Genomic DNA, 19,738 nt, shown 5'->3' with positions numbered 1-19,738 from the left:
TAAAGCATGGCTCATTTTCACAAAGTTTCTATGTATGTTTTATTCTATATTTTATATTTCCTGTTTTGAAGTTGGGTGTTGCTTATAATGATGGATATTTTGATCCCGCTCTTGCTTTATCTGTAGATGTTACACATCTGTGAGAGCCTGATAGTTTAGGTGTGGCTTTTCTTAGATAGATCTTGAGACAAGTGTTCACTTAATCATGCAACATCTGCTCTCTTTGAGAAACTTATGACAGAGAATCTAGTTTTATAACTACACCCTGCCAAACACACCCAACAATTGAAAACTGTAGATCATTTTGTGCTGTTTTGTAATTGAGAATAAGTTATATTAGAAGCAATTAATTGTAATGGTTCAGCACTCATAGCCTACTCAATTTGTGACCTATCAGACAATTCTCTCTTTTTAATAACTTCACAAATTTCAGGGCTGACATTTGAGCAGCCATGAGGGTCATTACAGCCCACACATTGACCTCCATTAGTCCTCATCACACCCCATGTGAGCAGATCAAATGATCCAGCCAGGGAGGGAAGACATGAACTAAACAAGCAGCGTATTTAAATGCTGGGATATAGCATATAAATCAGTTTCACAGTACTGGAAAAAGCTTGCGAAGACTGCGTTCTATAGGAAGAATTTACACAACCTGGGACTCAATATTTACATAATTTGATAAAATTACAGCCTTAATGAAAAAAACACACATTATAGGGTTTCCTGAACCAGGATTAGATTATGCCATGGACAAGGCCTTAGTTAAATTTAAGGACATTTAAGAAGTTTATACAAACATTCCTTTCATAAAACATTACTTGTGTGCATTTTGAGACAAAATAGTGGCATTGGTGTATTTTAAGATATGTCAGAGAGCTCTAACATTTATTTTAGTCTAAGACTAGTCCTAAACCCGTGCAGGAAACCTTGGTAAAAAAGATCAAATTAAAAGGAAAAATATGTTATATAGCTTAAGGAAAATAATTTCCCATACATTTAAACATGTACATTTGACATCAAGATTTACCTCTCATTACAAATGATTATAGCTATAGAAATTTTGAGAAAATTCTAATAAAAGGCTTAAAGTCTAGCACTCATAATTACTGATATTATCCTTACAAATACTTTTCACAACTTATTATCAGACCAATGTTCACAAAACATGATGTATTGGCATTCAAATAGAGCTACAAGGAAAAAACAAAATGCCTGTTCTTTGGTTAACAAAAGCAAAAATGTCATCCATCCGTTTTTATTTAGCAACAGAGAAGGTTGCATCATACAAGAACTTGGGTTTCTATAGCGACTGATGTTTGTAGAATGATAATATTACATTTAATTTTTCTATTATAATATGCTGAGACCAAAATGTTTCCCCTGATTATTGTTACAGATTTCAATGAAGTCTTTACGAATAAATGCACGTAGGAATCAATTTTGGCATCTTCAGAGAAAATTGTTTGCCACGTTCATATATTTGGTGTGTAACATTAGAAAAGGAAAATATTAGGTCAGGCAGAAACAAGACACTTGTTTAATATTTTGGTTAAGTGCACAACCAATGATTTTAAAGGATCTCACCCTGATTGTAAAATGCAATTCCTCTTCTTTGAAAGATCTGTTTTTGGTGGATTACAGTGTGGTGCCAAAAAAAGCAGGTAAAAACCCACAACACCAGAAAGGATGAAAAATGAAAATAAAACATGTTTGATGTTTAATTTTATCTTAACAACATCAACAGTGATGGAACAGATGCTTTCTGCGTGCAAACCCGACTCGCATAACAGCTTTTTTTAGTGTGGTACCTGTGGTTTCATAAGTCTAAACTAAAATATACAGCAGTCACTGGTGGCATCCTTATTTCAGAAGTTTTAGAAAAATAGGAAAAACACCTTGTGAAACAGAAGAAATGTGCTTGATTTGCATTAAAGATCTCCATATACAGTCTGTGTACTTCAACAATCCACAGATGGCTTTTAGATGCAGATCTTACTCTGAAATTCTTAACATCTTTTAGCATTACAGTAATGGTACCTTGGCGAACTGTCTTTTAACCCCACAAAAGAAAACAGAAATATTGCACTGATTCTTATCACAAAAGCTCTAGAAAAGGTGCACATACAGGTTCATAATCCTCCATGCTCCAGACAAGCAATAACTGCAGCACCCATGAGAAAGCAATAATTCTATAACACTGCAAGATTTGCAGTCGAACTTTTTAGGTTCATTTTGGATTGGGTTTTTGTTTTGTTATTCTTGCCCATCACTCTATTCCATTTTTGTCCTCCTTTGACATCTCTTTAGAATCTAAGAGACATGGTCATGGACATAGAGTCATCGGTAACAATTTATGTACAATTTGCCAAGAAGAGAAAAAATCATATTTTGAATAAGAAATTTGAAACAGATTTATGCACTTCAAAAAGACAATTACAAAACATCTCCCACTATGCAGTACCTTTTGCTAAAAACATTTCAACATTAAAAATTCATGAACATTACTCCTCTTTGGCACCACCAAATCAACTAAAAATGATTCTTGGAGTTAAGAGTTTGAGGCAGCTGCCATATGGAGCATAGAAATCCAAATTGGGGACAAAACCGTACTCCACACAACCAACTTCATTCACGTTGATAGTGACATTGAAAGGCAGCCACAGCCTTCTTCAATAATAAATAAAGAAAAAGAAAAATCACAGCTGAGGAGAGGCAGCCACACATGGCTACTTCTATCAATGAGTGAAGTAGAGCTGCAAACACATAAACATAAACACATAAACATCGAAATACACTGGCCATTTCTGAAAATGTCATTTCAATATTTATCCAATGTGATTTATTTGTGAAAATGCAAGAACGACAGTCTTTGTGATGACAAACTGTCAAATGAGTGGCCAACATGGCGATTGTAGGATAGGGAGTCAACGGGGTGCAAAACAATGTTGAGTAGAAAAAAACAAAGCGCCTTCATTGGAGTTTTAAATTACGTGGAAATTAACGCTCTCGTCTAGCGATTGGTCAGTTGTTATGATTGACAGGGTCTAGGCCCTATATTTTAACAGGGATGTCTGGTGAACCCAGACCCTCCTCCAGCCACTGGACGGAAGCAGAAGCACTCCGGTGGTGTATGCGCCTCAAACGGAGCAGGTACAGGAGGATGGACAAAACCACCACCATAAAGCAAGCCAAAAAGAGATAGTGGTTATTCATAAAGGAGAAGCTGTGTTGCAAGTGAGAATGAGAACCCTTCAGACTTTCCTGCTGGATATCCCTGAAAAAAGAGAAAGATCTGTTTAAAAAGACATACAGGCCCTTAATGCACAAGGATACTCGGGGCTTATAGAAGGTTAAGTGTAAAGCCGAAGTCGACTGAGAGGATTTTACCTTAGAGGTAGAAAACGCGTGCGGTATAAAATGGCTCCTAGTGTCCACTGGACTTCCTTATCATAGACTAGCAAGGCCGTCCTGAGATTCTCGTACGCTGTCGGGAACGCGAAACCTGAGTGGAGCACCTCATACATCCAGGCAGACTTAAAGCACTGATACCTGCAAAGAAAGAAAGCAGCCTGGTGATTCATTTTCCTCATTTTATCAGGAACTTAAATTGTGCTGCATTGTTTACAATGGGCTATAGCACACAATTTAATGCAAATAAAATTACTAAATAGTACCCAAGTATTACTTTTTTTTTACTTAACACTTACTTGAGTCTGTGTAGATCTGCGTGTGAAGCATAAAGGCCCCGATCGAAGCGCTCTTTCAAAGTTTTCCACTGGGTGGCACAATAACTCTGTGAAATTAGATGAATCAGGTTGACATCTGCTACAACATAAATATTCACTAATTTTCAAATTCTTTGCTGGATTATTATTTAAAGAGTAAGTAGCATTAGATCATGAAAATTACATTTTATCTAGTGTGTTATGTTGCCGTGTTTGAAAGTAGGCAGTCTGCCAAGTTGTAAGCCCGAAGGTGAATGAAAAGGTTATTGGCCTGTAAAAAAGGCAGTCTACTCTGAATCACGCAAACGAGACGTGAACTAGTACCGCCGCGTATCTACGTCACTAGACATAGTCCCCGCCTACATTTTGCTGGGACTGCTGCGAAAACTTCACTCTCCTCCCCAAAACACTGTCGCTTGTTCGTGATCCGTGTGGAGTCTAAAACCTGTGTGCTACGTTGTGAAACTAAGTGCGTCTTATTTAAACTACCAAAGGGCAACTTCAGAGGAAACAATGGTTACGATTCATTTTCAAATGACACCAAAGGAGTATAACCCCAGGGTTATACTGTGCGTGCGTCATTTCACCGAAGATTGCTTCAATAATCTTGGCCTGTTCAATGCAGGATATGTTAAAAGACTATCCTTGAAAGAGGGGAAAATACCAACTTTATTTGGACCTGTTAGCTCCACCGAATCACAACCTGTAAGTGTGACTATTTATTTTTGTCTGAACTTCAAGAAATATTTGTGTACCGTATGTCTGCGTTTAGCTAATGCATTTAATGTAAATATGTACCGTTATTTCTGGGGAATTACAGTTTGTTAATCTAGCTATGAACCCGGCTACTTTAAGTGTTCAATCTATTATCGTCTATCTTTTATCTACTATTGTCTTTGGATGTTTCTTCGACAGACAAGGGCTCAAACTGGTTAGGTAAAATCTCCGCCATCTCTATCTATACACTGTATATAATATATAACCTGTAAACCGTAATACAGCAATGATGGTAGGCGTCTCATTTGCGACACATGATGAACGCTGTAACAAGTTCAAGAAAGGGGAAGGAGGCGGTCACCGGCGAACATTCAACAACTTTTAATAAAATATAAACAAACCACAAAACGAAAGTAAAATGCCAGCAGCTCCCGCAGGGTTGACTTCCAGCCACACAAACATAATAAAACACAACATAAAATCTTGGCCTGGTACACTCTCATCGTACACTAAGTTCGCTCGTACTTTTATGCTCTCGACCTCCTTCAAAGAGATGCGATACCCGTGCAACATAGCTGACAGTCATTATCATCACCTGTGTCAATCCCTAAGGGCTCTCGCCCCGCCTTGCTCGTTACTAACGCTTTTGACCAATCACAGCAGACACACCATCTGACCAATCACATGACACTAGGCTAGCGGATAGGAGGGGATTAGACGGATGAATCGCGGAACGGATCATTTGAGAGTCAGTCAAGAAGTAAGGTAAGAATAATTACCTATTATTATGACATAATAGTGTTTTTACACATTCTATGTACATAAACTTGTTGTTGGACACTCCATAAACCAAAGTAGGACCTTAAAAAGCATATGCTGCTTACTCTTTAACCTCCATATTATGGTAATCTTATTCAGCAGACAAACCATGGGGCCAATTAAAAAACGGTTTTCAAGGAGGCAAATTTCTATGAATTTGTTCAATATGAACTCTACAAATATGTGTAAAAATTAAAAAAGATTTTTTTTATTATTAATTTTAAATTAAATCCATATTGTTTTGTGGTTAATTGCTTGCGTATTCAAAATACCAGTATAATAAGCAGGATAACGTCAGATGGTATTGCAAAATAAATCTATTCTGGGTTATGTAAGATCTATCTACCCCTTCTATGTGTTTTTTTTGTAATATTAAATAGCTGAATGTACATTTTCCCTTCACATTTTTACAAAAACTACGTTTGTCATGCACAAAGACAGAATGTGTACCTTAGCAGCGTTAGAATATTTGGTGGAGTTGTAGCTTCCTCCTATACGCAGCACGTCTTCAGTACAGTAGTAAAACTCAGAGAAGCCATAGAACTGGCTGTTGGGGAAGTCAATGGGCGGCTGATAGACTCCATTGAGCGATGTGTTGGTGTCATTGGTGTGGTTGAGGAATGGCTGGAGCAGTATGCGACAGCGTTCAAAGTCTCCCGTACCACGTAGGTGAACCTTCTGGTCCTGGGGACCCACCTCGTCCTGGTGGTCTACCGGAAGGCAGGGGTCGAGAATGGGCGAGTCCAAGCTCTCACCCAGATGCTTACCCAAGAGCCTGGAGAAGTGAGGATAAGACCTTGATCAGTCCAATCATACATTTTAAGAATACATTTACATTTTTCGCTGTTGCTATATTGCGTAATATCATCCAATGACACATATACACTTATGCATTTAACTAGATTACATCTGTATTTAACAAATTAAGTACTGTTTGAGCTTACTTGTTTTGGATATGCGTGTTGCCGATGAGATTTTCCTCGTATCTCTGTCGGGCCGCATTTCCACCGAACCCCAAAAACGTTGAAACATACACACGGTACATGTGCTCTGTACGATGAGCATCACAGCCCAGGTTAAACTCCGCCAGCAAATTCTTTGCTATCTCTTCCTGATGCCACATAACAAAGAACAAAATATAAGACAACTGAGGATTTGAACAGCGGTTCCTTCAGGGCTGCATTATTTAAGGTCGTTCTATAAAAACATAACGATAGCAACTTTAAAAAAAGGATCAATTACAATTCATTTGAAACACACACAGAGAAAAACTAGAAAATGAGAAGCAGCATCATATGTGTACAATGACATTGAAAGGACTATCCTAGTTTCAATAGATCTTAAAGGGATAGTTCAGCCAAAAATGAAAATACTGTCATCATTTACTCACCCTCAAGTTGTTTTATGAAATTAATAAGAAAGATATTTGGAGAAAAGTTAGCAATTTTCACTTCTAGGACATAATTTACTACCGTAATAGGAAAAACTTAAATTGTAGTCTAGGGTACACCAGAACAGATTGTTTTCCTAATTTTTTCTAAATATCTTTTAACAGAACAAAAAAAACCCCTATAATTTGTATTGTAGTGAATGATATCCCAGAACTGAAAATTGCTAACATTCTTCCAAATATCTTTCTTTGTGTTCAAAGAAATGTATGCAGGTTTGGAACAACTTGAGGGTGAGTAAATGAAGACAAGGGTTGGGAGACAGATGATGGCTACAGTGAAACATCATGATGGACGATGACATCGCTCTGCGGTGTTCATTATACAACGCGAGCTGGGCAGACACGCATCTTCTTTATACCACCCATGTGAGCTGCACAGACAGCCGTCTTCTTTATACCACGTACGCGAGATGTGTAAATACATAAACATGCGTCTTCTTTATATAACGCGAAGTGCTTAAACACACGTCTTCTTTATACAACCTGAGCTGCGCAGACACGCGTCTTCTTCAGTTAGGGATGCACAATAAATTATCGACCAAATCAGTATCAGCTGATAGATGGTCATTTTTAATGTAATAGGTATTGGCGGATAATACATTTTTGAAAGATATATTATAGCTGGTAAATCATAAATAATTTCCACTGGTTGAACCACTTCGCTCGATGCTCAGAGTTAAAATACAGTACAGTACTGTCTTTCTGTCATAATAACTGACATTAGAAAAACATTGTTGATGTAGTGTGTAGATTTCTATTAATGTGTAATTATAAAAACAAAAGCAATGCTTTCTGTCTTGAGAGCTGTTAGACATGTGGCTCTGGAAGAACATCTTTAATTTGTTTATTAAATAAACATTATATCAGAAAAGTGGTTCAGTCTCAATTTTTTATTTTAATATTTAGAAACTGTTTATCTGTCAATATATCAGCATCCAATGTTCAAGCATTATCGGTTATTGTTAGCGGCCAAAATATATATATCGGTGCATCCCTATCTTCATTCAAAGAAAGGCAGGTTTGTGCAGACTGCGCGTCCTCTTAATACAGCGCCAGCTACACAGTTATAAAGTCAGGCTAGTCTGATCTGTAAAGTGAGAGGTTGTATGCCCCTTTTTTGTTTATATTTGTTTACAACGTGCAGCCCACAGCACAGAGCATTGAGAGTCAAGAGACGAATGTGAAACATTTGTTGGAATCCCGATACCGGCCAAAAATCGTCATGTCTATCAGCTATTGGCAATGGACGATGGCATCATCTATCGGCCCAACTCTATTGAAGACAGAATTTTCATTTTGGGGTGAACTGTCCCTTTAAGGTGTATTGTTACAGTAGCATCCGTGGCATGTTGTGGATTACCAACATATATACAATAATGTGTTTCCACACTAATCTCCAGTTATCACATATCGCATATATTTGAATCTGTTTTTAAGTTTTGAGCTAAACTAATTGAACTAAGACTTTTATTAATTACTGCAAATTAGTAACACTAATTTTCTAGTAATAAAAACCTAATATAAATCATTGAACACATTTTTCTGATTAGGCCTCATCGAGATTTGTGTAGAAGAGCTTTTCCTCTAAAACAATTTAACATGAAATATGTGAAATATTAAAGTACATTCATTCACCAGAAGAAAATTTATTTAAAAGCAATTCTACAAATATACCGAGATTACACTCAAACCAAACTTTTCACTGCAGCGGATTCAATTACTTTATTAAATAATGTTTTGAAGGGGGCATATGGATTTTCTTTGATCTTTTGACGAGTTTGATACAACTAATATACCGAACATAACTCACACCACCCAGACTTATTAATTCAAGCTATACTTTTTGTCTAATACAAAACAAAAAATTGTATTTAATGAAAGAACAACACCAGTGGTCCAGTTGACTGCTGCCAAGGAGTCTCAGCTCGTGGTCCTTTTCACCGGCCTCTTTCATTCTATTACGCTTTCTTTCATAGTACTGCAAAACTTCTTTTTGTGTATTTAAACTAAAAAAGATTACGGATTACAGCTTAAATAAAAGAGAAAAAGCAGCCCACACCAACCCAACTTCAGTCAGTAGAATGATTATTTCTACAAATCCAAGGCAACGGGTGACTATAATGTAACATGAATTATCTTGGATCTTTTAACGTAATTCCTATAGTTACATTACGGCATAGTTCTGATGAGTTTACTGTCATTCTAAAGTGTGGAAAAAAAGTGACTAGTATTTAAAGGGTGAGTATGCAATTAATCATATATTTTTTAAATATGTAGCTTCAGTAAAAAGTTAGATAAAATAAAAAAATACAGTGAACTTCTACAGTTTTCTTGAGGTTAATCAATGGTATTTTACAACCAGAACTTTCTTTATAAGCTTTAGACTTCAGTTTCTATTAATTTATAATTTTGCTGTTTTTTATATGCAATAAAATAATGTTATATAATGTTATACGCACACAGACTTAAGGATCTGCAGCCTTATAAAAACTTGTAATGACAACAATACTTCACTAATAAAAACTGATTATACTTAACTTCATATGAATTTTTGATTTTAATATTTTAAATAATTTAAAGGGCGTATTTATTAAACATTAACACAAACAAGAGTTTGAGACCAAATGTGTTATCCACTGTATCATTGTTAAAGGGACTATGCAGGTTTTTATTGCATTTTTGGAATAAATTAACTTGAATCTAAAAATGAGACACCGTGTCTTCACATAATACACACATTTACTTAATGCCAATTCAATACTAATTTCAAAGATGTTATTTGTTAAACTATTTCATATAAATATGCATGAATATGCAGAAAACTAAACAAAAAACTAAATGCTGTACAATATGCCCCCTTTCATACATGATTCAGCACTAAAAGCGGTTAGTTTTAATCCCAAAGATTAAGCACCATGCAGCTGTACAAGCATGCAGCAGGCTTATCTCAGTTCAAGGCATCATTTCAATAAATTCACCGTGGCCTCATACTGCAGTGGGCCAAGGAAAATGGAGAGCCAAGAGAACAAGAATGAGAATGACAAAGGCAAAACTTTAGCTTTCAAAAATATGGGAAATGATCATAGATAATAACCTGCTGTGGAGAAGCAAAGCTTACAGTTTTGGGCACTTCGTATGCGATTTGAGTGGAGACACCCCCCATGTCCAACACGCCAGCTGTACGCTTGCGCAACAGCGTCTCCTGCTGGTCACTGCCGGGAACCTGGACTTCTACAACCGCCTCGTGTTCTGAGAAACAAAACAAACATTTATCAGAGATTGTATGACCTCTAAACTGTTAATATTTTATGTACTAGAAAAAGACTTACCGTCACCCTCAACATGATTGAATCGCCCCAAAACAAAGTTGATCCCTATCCATGCATATACCCCTGTACAAACAGACAAAAAAGTATTAAATAACTAGATTTTTACTTTTTTTGATGAAAATGTATTTGGTGCATGACAAATGGCATTTTCTGGGTGTTTGCCAGATTGTTATCAGGAGGTTTTAATTTATTTATGTGCTTGCAAGCACCACCAATGAATGTTCTACTTCATCAACCCCAATTAAAACAATGATGGCCCTCCACTGTCCCAGTGAATCACGGAAGTTGATCTTACCTTCCTGTTTGCCTGAGATGACCTCCACATGGGAGTCAGAGAAAAGGAAGTTGAAATTCACCGGAATGTCAGTCCGCAAATCCTCCAACAAGGCCTCCTGTTGGCTACAAACAAATGCAGTCTTAGCATGTGTGGATACTTTTTCACCGGGTTCAGATATGTCAGTGATAAATAAGATACCTTTCAGGAAGGACTCTCATTCCTGCAGTACATAAGATGTACAGGGGTGTTTCCTGGTGCTTGTTCTTAGGGATGTGCTGAGCAGCAAAACTTAAAAGAGGGCTGATATAGTCGCTGGCTTTGTCTGGTGTGGATGCATATTCAGAGATGCCTGCCCACAAATAAACTAGTTTAGGAATCAAAGAAGCGTTTGGGTGGATCTAATTCATACGACACAAAAATATCCGGAACCTGACAATATGGACTCTAATATTCAACCTTCCGGTTGCCAGACTTCAGCTTTAACCACTACAGCACATCTTCATGTATAACACTCAAGAACAAGTGAAAACCTACTAACCTGGTTTGATCTTCATCACTACAGGCTTCCTGTGCATATCTCTCATCTGCTTGATGTCCAGCAGCTCGTGCAGGTTGCCATTGTGTCTTGGCCATGTGTACACGAACACACGAGAACCACTGCTGCCGCAATCCACCACCAGCCCGTAGTTCAGATTGGGATTATTGGTGTCTGTGGCTTCCATATCCGGTACTCGACCCAAACGTCTAGTGAACAAATCATTTGTCAAAAGCATTGGATGTAAGTGACGTGAGGGAAACAGAAGGGAATGAAATGTAAACATAAATAAAATCAGTGTTTTACGTGTGATGGTGCTTATCCTCTCTTAACCAACTGTACTGGCCGGTCCCTGGAACAAGGAGCATGTACAGAAGCCCCGTCACCCCAGCCAACAGACCCAGTAGCAGCAACTGCCTGAAGGAAGGCAGCAGAAAGCGGGGCAGCACCCCTGGTGACAGGCTGAAGTGCCATGATGCTGGAAACAGGCAGGAGATACTAATCCTGTATTCCAAAAAAAAAATAGAGAAGAACTGAAGTTAGTTGGGTTAAGGCCAAAGTTGACAGTCATAACTTTCATAAACATTTACAGAAGAAAATAACAACCCATGTGGCTAAACAACGCATGCGCCTTAATTTCTAGGCAGCTTTGACACCTTTGCAGTGTACAGACAACCCTAGCGAGCACACTATCTAGACAACATCAATCTAAAGTCACTTCAGAGGTTGAAGAAGAAATGTAATTTATTGTTGTCCTCACTCTGTAAGGCACTTTGGATAAAAGCACCTTATAAATGTCTAAATGCAAATTAATTAACTGTAACAATGTGCATTACTAAAGTTGATCGTCAACGATTCATGTAAATTCATATATTCTAGGATAAGGAAACTTTAGGAATTTTGATTAATTTTGATTAAAGTTAAATTCCCTTATATATACTTGCCTTCCCATAGCGGAAGTGGATGAACAGGTGAAGTGGACGAACTCAAGTCTTTACAGGCAGCTGTGTACACATGTATTCCTCCATGACGTCAAACATCATCCTTGAGGAGCTCTCACGCGAGTGCAGGTGCGCTAAGCAGACGTGGCATGTTGACATCAGGAAGTAAGAGGACCGTATCAGCACAGCACAGCGTGAAAAGCTCACTTTATAACACACAGGCGTGCGCTTGTCTGTATTGGTGGTATAATAAAAAGCATCATGGTTAGAGGTTATCTTAATATCTAGTGCGCTGCCTACATAAACTGTTGACTAGCGATTGAAACGCAGTCACCGTTATAAGGGGTCTTCGATTTCATGCGGCGCTGCGCACATATATCGGCGTGTGATATCAAAGTACCGCGAGATCGAGTCCAAAGCACAGCTCTCGCGGTAATTTGAGTTCATAAGACGGTCGGTGTGCAGCGCTAAGAGATGTGTTCTTCCCAGGCCGAGAACAGAAACGTACAGCTTAATTATTACGAATTAACGATTTTTGATGACCAATAGCAAGCTCGTAAGGTTGGGAAGACAGAGTGGCTTGACAAGACGTTGTTAGATGGGTTACCGATATATTATATCGGACACATATCAGTAAAAAAGCAGGTATATGTTCTCACCGTTTAGCTAAATTTGAGAAGGATGCGCCTGCATTACAGCCATGTCCAGCGATTTCAGAGTCCGGCGATCCAATAATGAAACTCCTCGCAGAAAACACATAAATATGACACAGTTCAACCCCCCCAAACTGACCAGTAGCTCATATTTTAGAAGCTGCTGATTTCTACCGAGCAACAGTTCAACTCAGTAAAGGGTCACTGCGCATGCGTTGGTTGTCGATGCCGGAAACTTGCGCCCGTGCGTAGGGCTAGAAGGAAAAGCATATAGCTACGTCCGGAAGTGATGTAAAATTTCGCCATAAATTTACAATAAATACGATTATTTAATGCCTACACCTATCCCAACCCTAAGCTTAACCTTACAATTAAAAAATAATAATTAACTGTTTTCAGCTTGACAAAAAATATACGATTTTAAAGTGCGCATGCCCATTGAAGGTAGCTGTATCCCTTCTAGCCAAAACAAGACGACCGTGTTTGACGTGATTTGGATTGATTCAAATATTATAGTATACTTTAATAAATTAAACTCATATTCTACGAAAACACTAAAAACGTGATTAATCGGTTAACAACACGGCTACAAAACAATTGATATACATTTAAACTGATATTATCCCCCAACATAGAAATGTAGTCATCTATTCAACCTCATGTGGTTCAAAACCTGAAAATAGTATTATTTTTCAGTGGATTTATGTCCACCATACAATGAATCTCAATGGGACCCAAAGTTTTTTGGTTACCAACGTTCTTCAAAATATTTTTATTTTTGACAGGACTATCCCTTTGATGGCATACATACTGTATATAAAGAGCATTGCATTAAAACAATACACAAAGTATTTTATTTGGCATCATAATTTCTAGTTTTTATTAGAATAATACAATATACAGACCTTACAAACTCAAAGGCAACTCTTAAAACATTCTTTTAAAAAATAAACAGAAACATGCTGTTACAAACATGAATAAGGGCTTATTACAATGAAAGGACACACATGTATTATATACTATACTGTATTTGATGGCTTTCTCTGTTGATTTACCCATTGTTAGGTCGTTATGCTAAATCTTTTTTACTGTGCCGGCTCAAGTCTTCTTTGAGATGAAACATTCCCCATCTGCACCGCTAAAGAAAAGAAAGAAAAACACATCAATAAATGCACTTAAAACAAATTAAATTCAGTGTGTTTAAGTAAATTCAAATGTAAATGTAATGTACTCTGCAGAATTTTCTGCATACATCATTTATATTAAATATACTGTGTGTGTTGGGGATTCTTGGCCAAAATACTTGGAATAATAACAGATTCCAGTGCTAAACAAATGTCAGAAACCTGTGTCAGAAACTGAAAGCCGACTTAGTTCTCTGTCCAACTCCTCATCGGTGATGCCCAGGCTGGCATTTGGCACATCGGGCAAAGACTGAACAAAATCATCAACTGACATAGCTGTCATTTTTGTAGGAAAAACAGGGTGTGTAGGGACTTCTGGCAGTACATCATTGCTATCTGGGATGGTTTTCTCCAATAATGACTTTAGCTCCTCTTCCAATTCATCCGAGTCAGCACCTATGAAAAAATGTGAAGCATAATCCATTAAATCACAGTAAGATTTAAACAAACAACTCTCTATATTTATAGAATAATGTAGTGTTTTTTTATATAACTTCGGGTTCACGGCATCTTTAAGTCTATCTTATCGTTCATACTCATGTCAGCTCTGTTTGTGAATACTGACATCACAGCAATGAACAGCAAATGAAACAAACTGAAACAAAATTACCAGAGTCCAGTGTTCCATGGGCAAGAGTCTGGTTCACTTCATCCTGAGTATCACACAACTGTACAAAAGTCAAAAAAAAAAAACTTTATTCCAAATCCAAACCAGATTGTAACTACTATAGCACAGACAAAGCATTGCTAGAATGTAAGTTTCTATTAGCACCTCCTGTATCTGATCAACCAGGTTCTCTGCTCGCTCCACAGACACACCCTTTAATGAAATCCTCAAAGCCGCCACACCTGCCTGGTAGGCCTGCATCACCTATTTCAACATATAAAAACACTAGATTAGGTAAACATTTAAGTGAATACACAATATATGTTGAGTGAATGATGGCATGTAATTTCTCTTTGTTTAATCTTCTGCCACCTTTAATAACAACACTGAAATGTAGTTTGACAAAGCGTGGGAGACAACAGCACGTGTTGTCATTTACACCAGACTGTCTGTGCATCTGTGTGCTTTTGGTTCATACCAGACGGTCAGTTTGGGAGTTTGCTATCCTCTCCAGGATACCCTTCACTGTCTCAAGCTGAGCGAACAGACGATCAGCTTTTTTCTCCACCCGTTTGCCGCTACGTAAACACCTCAGGGCCTGCAGCAGGAAAAGGGTGGATGATCATTTCTTTCCAATTGATAAAACAAAAAATAGATAAAAAGTAAGCTTATACCTGTGCTTTCTTCCCCTCTTTAAGCAGAGTCTTTGCTTGCTGTTTACACCTGAACACATCAAACAACACATATCAGTTCTCTACAGCAACATTGTAATGACTATACTACAGTTTGTACCAAAAGTGATACCTTCACTAATTAATGTCTATTACAGGACTGAAACGTGCTGTCAGGAAAAATGTTGGGCACCTTTCAGGTTTGGAAAATAACATCAATACAATTTGGATGAACTGGCTTACTTTTCCACCTCTTGTCCCAACGCCTCCACCCTCTCCTCCAGAAGTTTCTCACTGCGCTGGAGCTGATAGATTCCCAGGTCCACCTCACTGACAGGAGATACGCGGCCCTGCCCAGCATGACTGAATTTCACCAGCTACAGATCAAGGCAAAGTGAGAAAGTTGATCAGAAATGAGCAATCAAAGTGAATGTGGTTAATGAACTTTTTCGATCGTATCACCTTTGTATCAGTTCTTAAACATCAGACCTGCACATACAGTATGAACTGTGTTCGAAACCAAAAAACAATTGCAGGTTACATTCTTATCCTCACATAATCAAATGATTCAAAATGATAAATCGTTGGAATAATCTTACTGTTGTGAATCAGAGTAAAACCATCACAGATTATTTATGTGTTTGTCCCATTACTGATTTTTATTTTGAACCAAAAAATATACCAGACCGTAAAGGAATAATCGTTATATACTAATCCTAATGCTAATCCTGTATGACTTTCTTAGTTTTACAGAACACAAAACATACTTTGAAGAATATCTGAGACTAAATATGCAAAATTTATTATAAACCTATCGTTTTCTCTTAGAAGCTTTTAAAAAGTTTGGATGTTATTATCTTCTGTGTTTGAATGCAAACCCACCTTTTCACCTTCATGGAGTGATACGGTGACTTGTTTCTCTCTTTGTAGCTGTAGCAGAGCCATGCAGAGCGCCCCTTCATCGGGACAGATGTGAGATGAGAGAGCACGCAGCTCTTGGAAAGACACCAAAGAACGCTCTGCCAGTGGAGAACTCCGATATGCCGCCAAAAGCGCTGCAGCCTTTTCCTGCAAGAGAGATACAGCCTTCGTTCACTAATAACCAGTGAGTCATATACGTTTCACTGTATGAATTATTTGACAAATGCAGATTTTCTGTAAACATGACCAGATACAATGTCTCTAAACCTGGAGGAAGTTTTTCGATGGCTGTGTGGTGCCATTTAGCTTAAACTGGTATTGACTAGAGACACACATACTTTCACTAGTTCTATCACAACAAACGACTCCTCCAGAGGGACTCTTCCACTTCCCAGCAGAGTAGATAAAGTCCATTTCAGAGGTCGAACCAACAAAAGTCCAACACCCCACGACAACCAGCCAGAGTCGACGTTTGCAGCAAACTCTGATTCTTTTTGCACCTTTCCACTCCTATAAGGACCAAAAATGTGACAAAATAATATAATATTATAATATTAATACAACTATTACATGTCCTGGAGTAATTATCTAACTATGATTTTGATTAATATACAAGTGGATTTTGGTTATAATGTGATAGTGTTTTTTTTTCCAATGTGTGTGTTGGTAATTATATTTTAGATGAGCTTTGAGCATCACTGTGAGAGAAATTGAATTAAAAAGATGGCTGATGCAAATATTTTTTTAATCTACTGAAACTATTCTTCCAGGGTTAGAACAATGGAACAAGGGTTAGACTCCCTTGTGTCAATCAAAAATCAAGAAAATATTTGCATTTTAAAGTTCAAATTGAATTTAAACTTCAGCGTTTGTGATGACTGGTAATTTACCTGATCATGCTGTGAATGACAGTACTCAAACCCAGAGGTACAGTCCCCTTTCTTCTGAAACTCTCATTCAAGTCTTGCAGATTCACACACACTGATCCACGTCGCCTGCAGTGTTCAATAATCAAAGGGCTCCAGAAGTCTATCTTTCCATCCCAGTCTGTGCAGTCAACATCTCGGTTCTCTTTGAAGGCTGAAAATAAAAAAGCCATCCGCTCGTCATCCTCCCAGTCTGGTGGCAACCACACATCTGTCTTCTGTACTGAAACTGACATGGTGCTGTAAATAAGAGAAACCATTTTAATTGTTACTGGCATGCATCAAGCAAAAGAGCGTAATTGGAACATACACATAACAAGGAATTTGTTGAAGGATGAAGACTCTAGCTAAAAATTCATCAACATAGAGTAAACATTAATAATCATATCATATTGTTATACTGTACTTTGATTTACTTTCTTCCATGGAACACACTTTTCCAAGAAATTACATTTAAGCCTTTAGCAGATGCTTGTATCCAAAGCAACTCACAAAAATGAGGAAAACAAAGTAGTGATACATTAAACAACAAGTTTAAAAAGAAAAAACATTCAAAACAGATCACTATCACCATCGTTTTGCAACTAACTAAACAAGCTTGTGTGCTCGGGAAGAAGGTTATGTAATCTAAATATCTAGTATCACAAGGACATGGTCATGGTCGTTAGCAAAAACATTCACGTTTAGGGCATTAGTGGCCTAATGGATAGAGAGTCGAACTCAAAACCAGAAGGTAGCCGGTTCGATTCTAAGGGCCGGCGGGTCACTACTGAGGTGCCATTGTGCAAGTCACCTTACCCCGATTTGCTCCCCGGGCGCTGCAGTGATAGCTGCCCACTGCTCCGACTGTACGTGTGTTCACGGGTTAAATTCAGAGGTCAGCATTCGGGTATGGGTCACCATATCTGACAAATAGGTCACTTTCACTTTTCATATGCCAAGACTACAGAATCAACTAGAAAAGATACTGTACTGTTACAGGCTGTAAAATAGCTCACTAACATTTAATCATACCTGAAAACAGTAAAATATCTCACTTACATTTAATCATACCTGAAAACAATGTTTCTCATATTATGCTAATAACTATCGTGTCTAAATGCCCGGTTAGAGCAATGGCCTTTAAATGTTATGAAGGTAAAAAGCTCACAAGATTAAGATAATGATTCTTGCTCACACCTGCAATTCAAGCAGCTGTCTGATGAACTTCACGGTTAACAATCCCATTTATTTGCTGGAGTCCACATTCTGTTTCACTAACGGGCGAAAGGAGAAGAAATGGTTTCGTCTTACTCATTTAACTGCATGCTAATGATGAAAACATCTCACCCGGAAGACAACAATGCTTCTCTTCTTCTTCTTCTTTCTCTTGTTTATTGCCCATTTACGCCATAGGAACATGATAGCCACCTACTGTACATTAGATGTACTGCATATGCCACTTCAAAGGGACAGTTTAACCAAAAAGACAATTGTTTTATCATCGTGGAATCACCCTCATGTCAATCCAAACATGTGTGACTTTTTTCTGCAGAACACAGAAGAAGATATTTTCCATTAATTTACATTAATTTACATTTTGAAGAACATTGGTAACCACACTCTTTGACATTTAAATCAACCAATCAAATTTCAGAAATAAATTTACAGTGTATTATTAATTTAATCTTCCAACCTGGATTAGGTGCTCCTAGACCATTGTTTTTCACATATAATTTCCCTCTGATTTTAGGGGCAAGTTATGGTTAGGGTTGGGGTTTGGTGTGGGTTAAGTTTTATTTATAAAAATGTTGTCCTTAGGTCAACAAAATAGGTTGTCCTGAGGACATCAACCACTTGGGAAAATCAGGTTGAGCGAAAGCACTGGGAATTATACAATAACTGATATTAAGATTATTTAAATAAAAAATGTAAAATGTAGGTGAGATCTTATGAGACAACTTGTTAAGAAAAATATAAATGAAGATTTAAAGGTAGAAGGGAACTCGACTGTGTGTGCTCTGGGAAATGGGGTCATTATGCTAAAGAGGTTATCTTGTCTTTTAATGATTACCTTTTCTTCATTTGCTTGTTTTTCATCTGGTTTGCACCCAATAAGATTCAGACAGGTTTTTTGTCCTGCACTCCAGAACAAAGCGGTACAAAAATAAAAATTGCCAGCAGCTATTATTCAATTGAATAAGGAAAGGTTTTAGGAAATTGTTTGTCTTTTTTCATTCAAACCAATTTATTTCCAAGTTTATTTATTTTACATGTTTATATGTTGTTTATTTATTGTTTTTAGTGCAAGCCATTTTTAGTTATGCTGGGAACTTTTATTATATAATTTTATTATATTGCAATGTTTAATTTTTGTTATGTCTTTATGTGTGAATGATGGTAGAACTCACAATACTGCACATCAATCCTGCCTAAGGGTACAAATAAAGTTGACCTGGCTTGACCTGACCATAGTCTAGAGTTTGTCTATTTATTGATATGATGTGACAACCGATAGGCTATTATTGCTGTGATGTGTATTTGGAAATATAGTTATTGTGAGAAGTTTTGTGAGAATTCGGTATTGCCAAATTCCTAAACAAATATGATACATAATTCGTTAACATTTTGTACCTCCCCCTCTGTTCACAATAAATACAGGCATTTTGATTTAGATGTGCTATAATCAGGTTACAGTCTACATAAAAATGGTAAGTTCATGCAGCAGAAATAATAACATCTTTAAGATGTTTTAACAAAATGGTTCTCATATTCTGAAATTTGCATCTACAATTTCAAAAAGTAGTCCTAGTAATATTATTATTATGTGTTTTATCATATAATTTTGCTCTCACCTTATCTTTTATACCTTTAGATGATTGCATTTAGTCCAATGTAAATGACTTTAGTCCAGCAAGCATCCTGTGATTTTATCTTAATACTACAGCTTCTGATGTAGGCCTATGTGTAGATTTAGGGATTTGTATGCTGTGTTTGTTTA

At 37.3% G+C, this 19,738-nt stretch overlaps 2 protein-coding genes across 6 annotated transcripts; both read right to left on the bottom strand.

Moving 5' to 3' along the window:
* Window positions 1–1,517: 1,517 nt before the first annotated feature.
* Window positions 1,518–12,668, bottom strand: entpd4 (ectonucleoside triphosphate diphosphohydrolase 4). 2 transcript variants are annotated; one of them, XM_056729577.1, is made up of 13 exons: window positions 12,456–12,668; window positions 11,800–12,029; window positions 11,162–11,359; window positions 10,859–11,064; window positions 10,519–10,669; window positions 10,339–10,442; window positions 10,044–10,106; window positions 9,809–9,963; window positions 6,209–6,375; window positions 5,715–6,039; window positions 3,711–3,796; window positions 3,391–3,552; window positions 1,518–3,277 (listed from the first exon to the last, which is right to left on the bottom strand). In XM_056729577.1, exons 2-13 carry the CDS (start codon window positions 11,805–11,807, stop codon window positions 3,055–3,057), a joined length of 1,848 nt encoding a protein of 615 aa, XP_056585555.1. In that variant the 5' UTR covers window positions 11,808–12,029; window positions 12,456–12,668; the 3' UTR covers window positions 1,518–3,054. The 2 variants fall into 2 exon arrangements, with proteins under 2 accessions (XP_056585555.1, XP_056585556.1); XM_056729578.1 differs by having other exon boundaries at window positions 9,833–9,963.
* A 632-nt stretch (window positions 12,669–13,300) lies between these two features.
* Window positions 13,301–19,709, bottom strand: chmp7 (charged multivesicular body protein 7). 4 transcript variants are annotated; one of them, XM_056730093.1, is made up of 12 exons: window positions 19,593–19,709; window positions 18,088–18,286; window positions 16,723–16,998; window positions 16,171–16,342; window positions 15,794–15,979; window positions 15,155–15,288; window positions 14,915–14,963; window positions 14,719–14,838; window positions 14,406–14,504; window positions 14,244–14,301; window positions 13,796–14,029; window positions 13,301–13,587 (listed from the first exon to the last, which is right to left on the bottom strand). In XM_056730093.1, exons 3-12 carry the CDS (start codon window positions 16,992–16,994, stop codon window positions 13,535–13,537), a joined length of 1,377 nt encoding a protein of 458 aa, XP_056586071.1. In that variant the 5' UTR covers window positions 16,995–16,998; window positions 18,088–18,286; window positions 19,593–19,709; the 3' UTR covers window positions 13,301–13,534. The 4 variants fall into 4 exon arrangements, with proteins under 4 accessions (XP_056586071.1, XP_056586070.1, XP_056586068.1 ...); XM_056730092.1 differs by lacking the exons at window positions 18,088–18,286; window positions 19,593–19,709 and adding exons at window positions 17,557–17,713; window positions 17,938–18,081; XM_056730090.1 differs by lacking the exons at window positions 18,088–18,286; window positions 19,593–19,709 and adding exons at window positions 17,557–17,663; window positions 17,938–18,081.
* Window positions 19,710–19,738: the final 29 nt, after the last annotated feature.

This window comes from Triplophysa dalaica, chromosome 18 (genome assembly GCF_015846415.1).
Source record: "Triplophysa dalaica isolate WHDGS20190420 chromosome 18, ASM1584641v1, whole genome shotgun sequence".
Classification (NCBI taxonomy): Eukaryota; Metazoa; Chordata; class Actinopteri; order Cypriniformes; family Nemacheilidae; genus Triplophysa; species Triplophysa dalaica.
The sequence above is the reverse complement of the archived record's forward strand: the minus strand, read 5'-3'. Positions and strand labels throughout refer to the sequence as shown.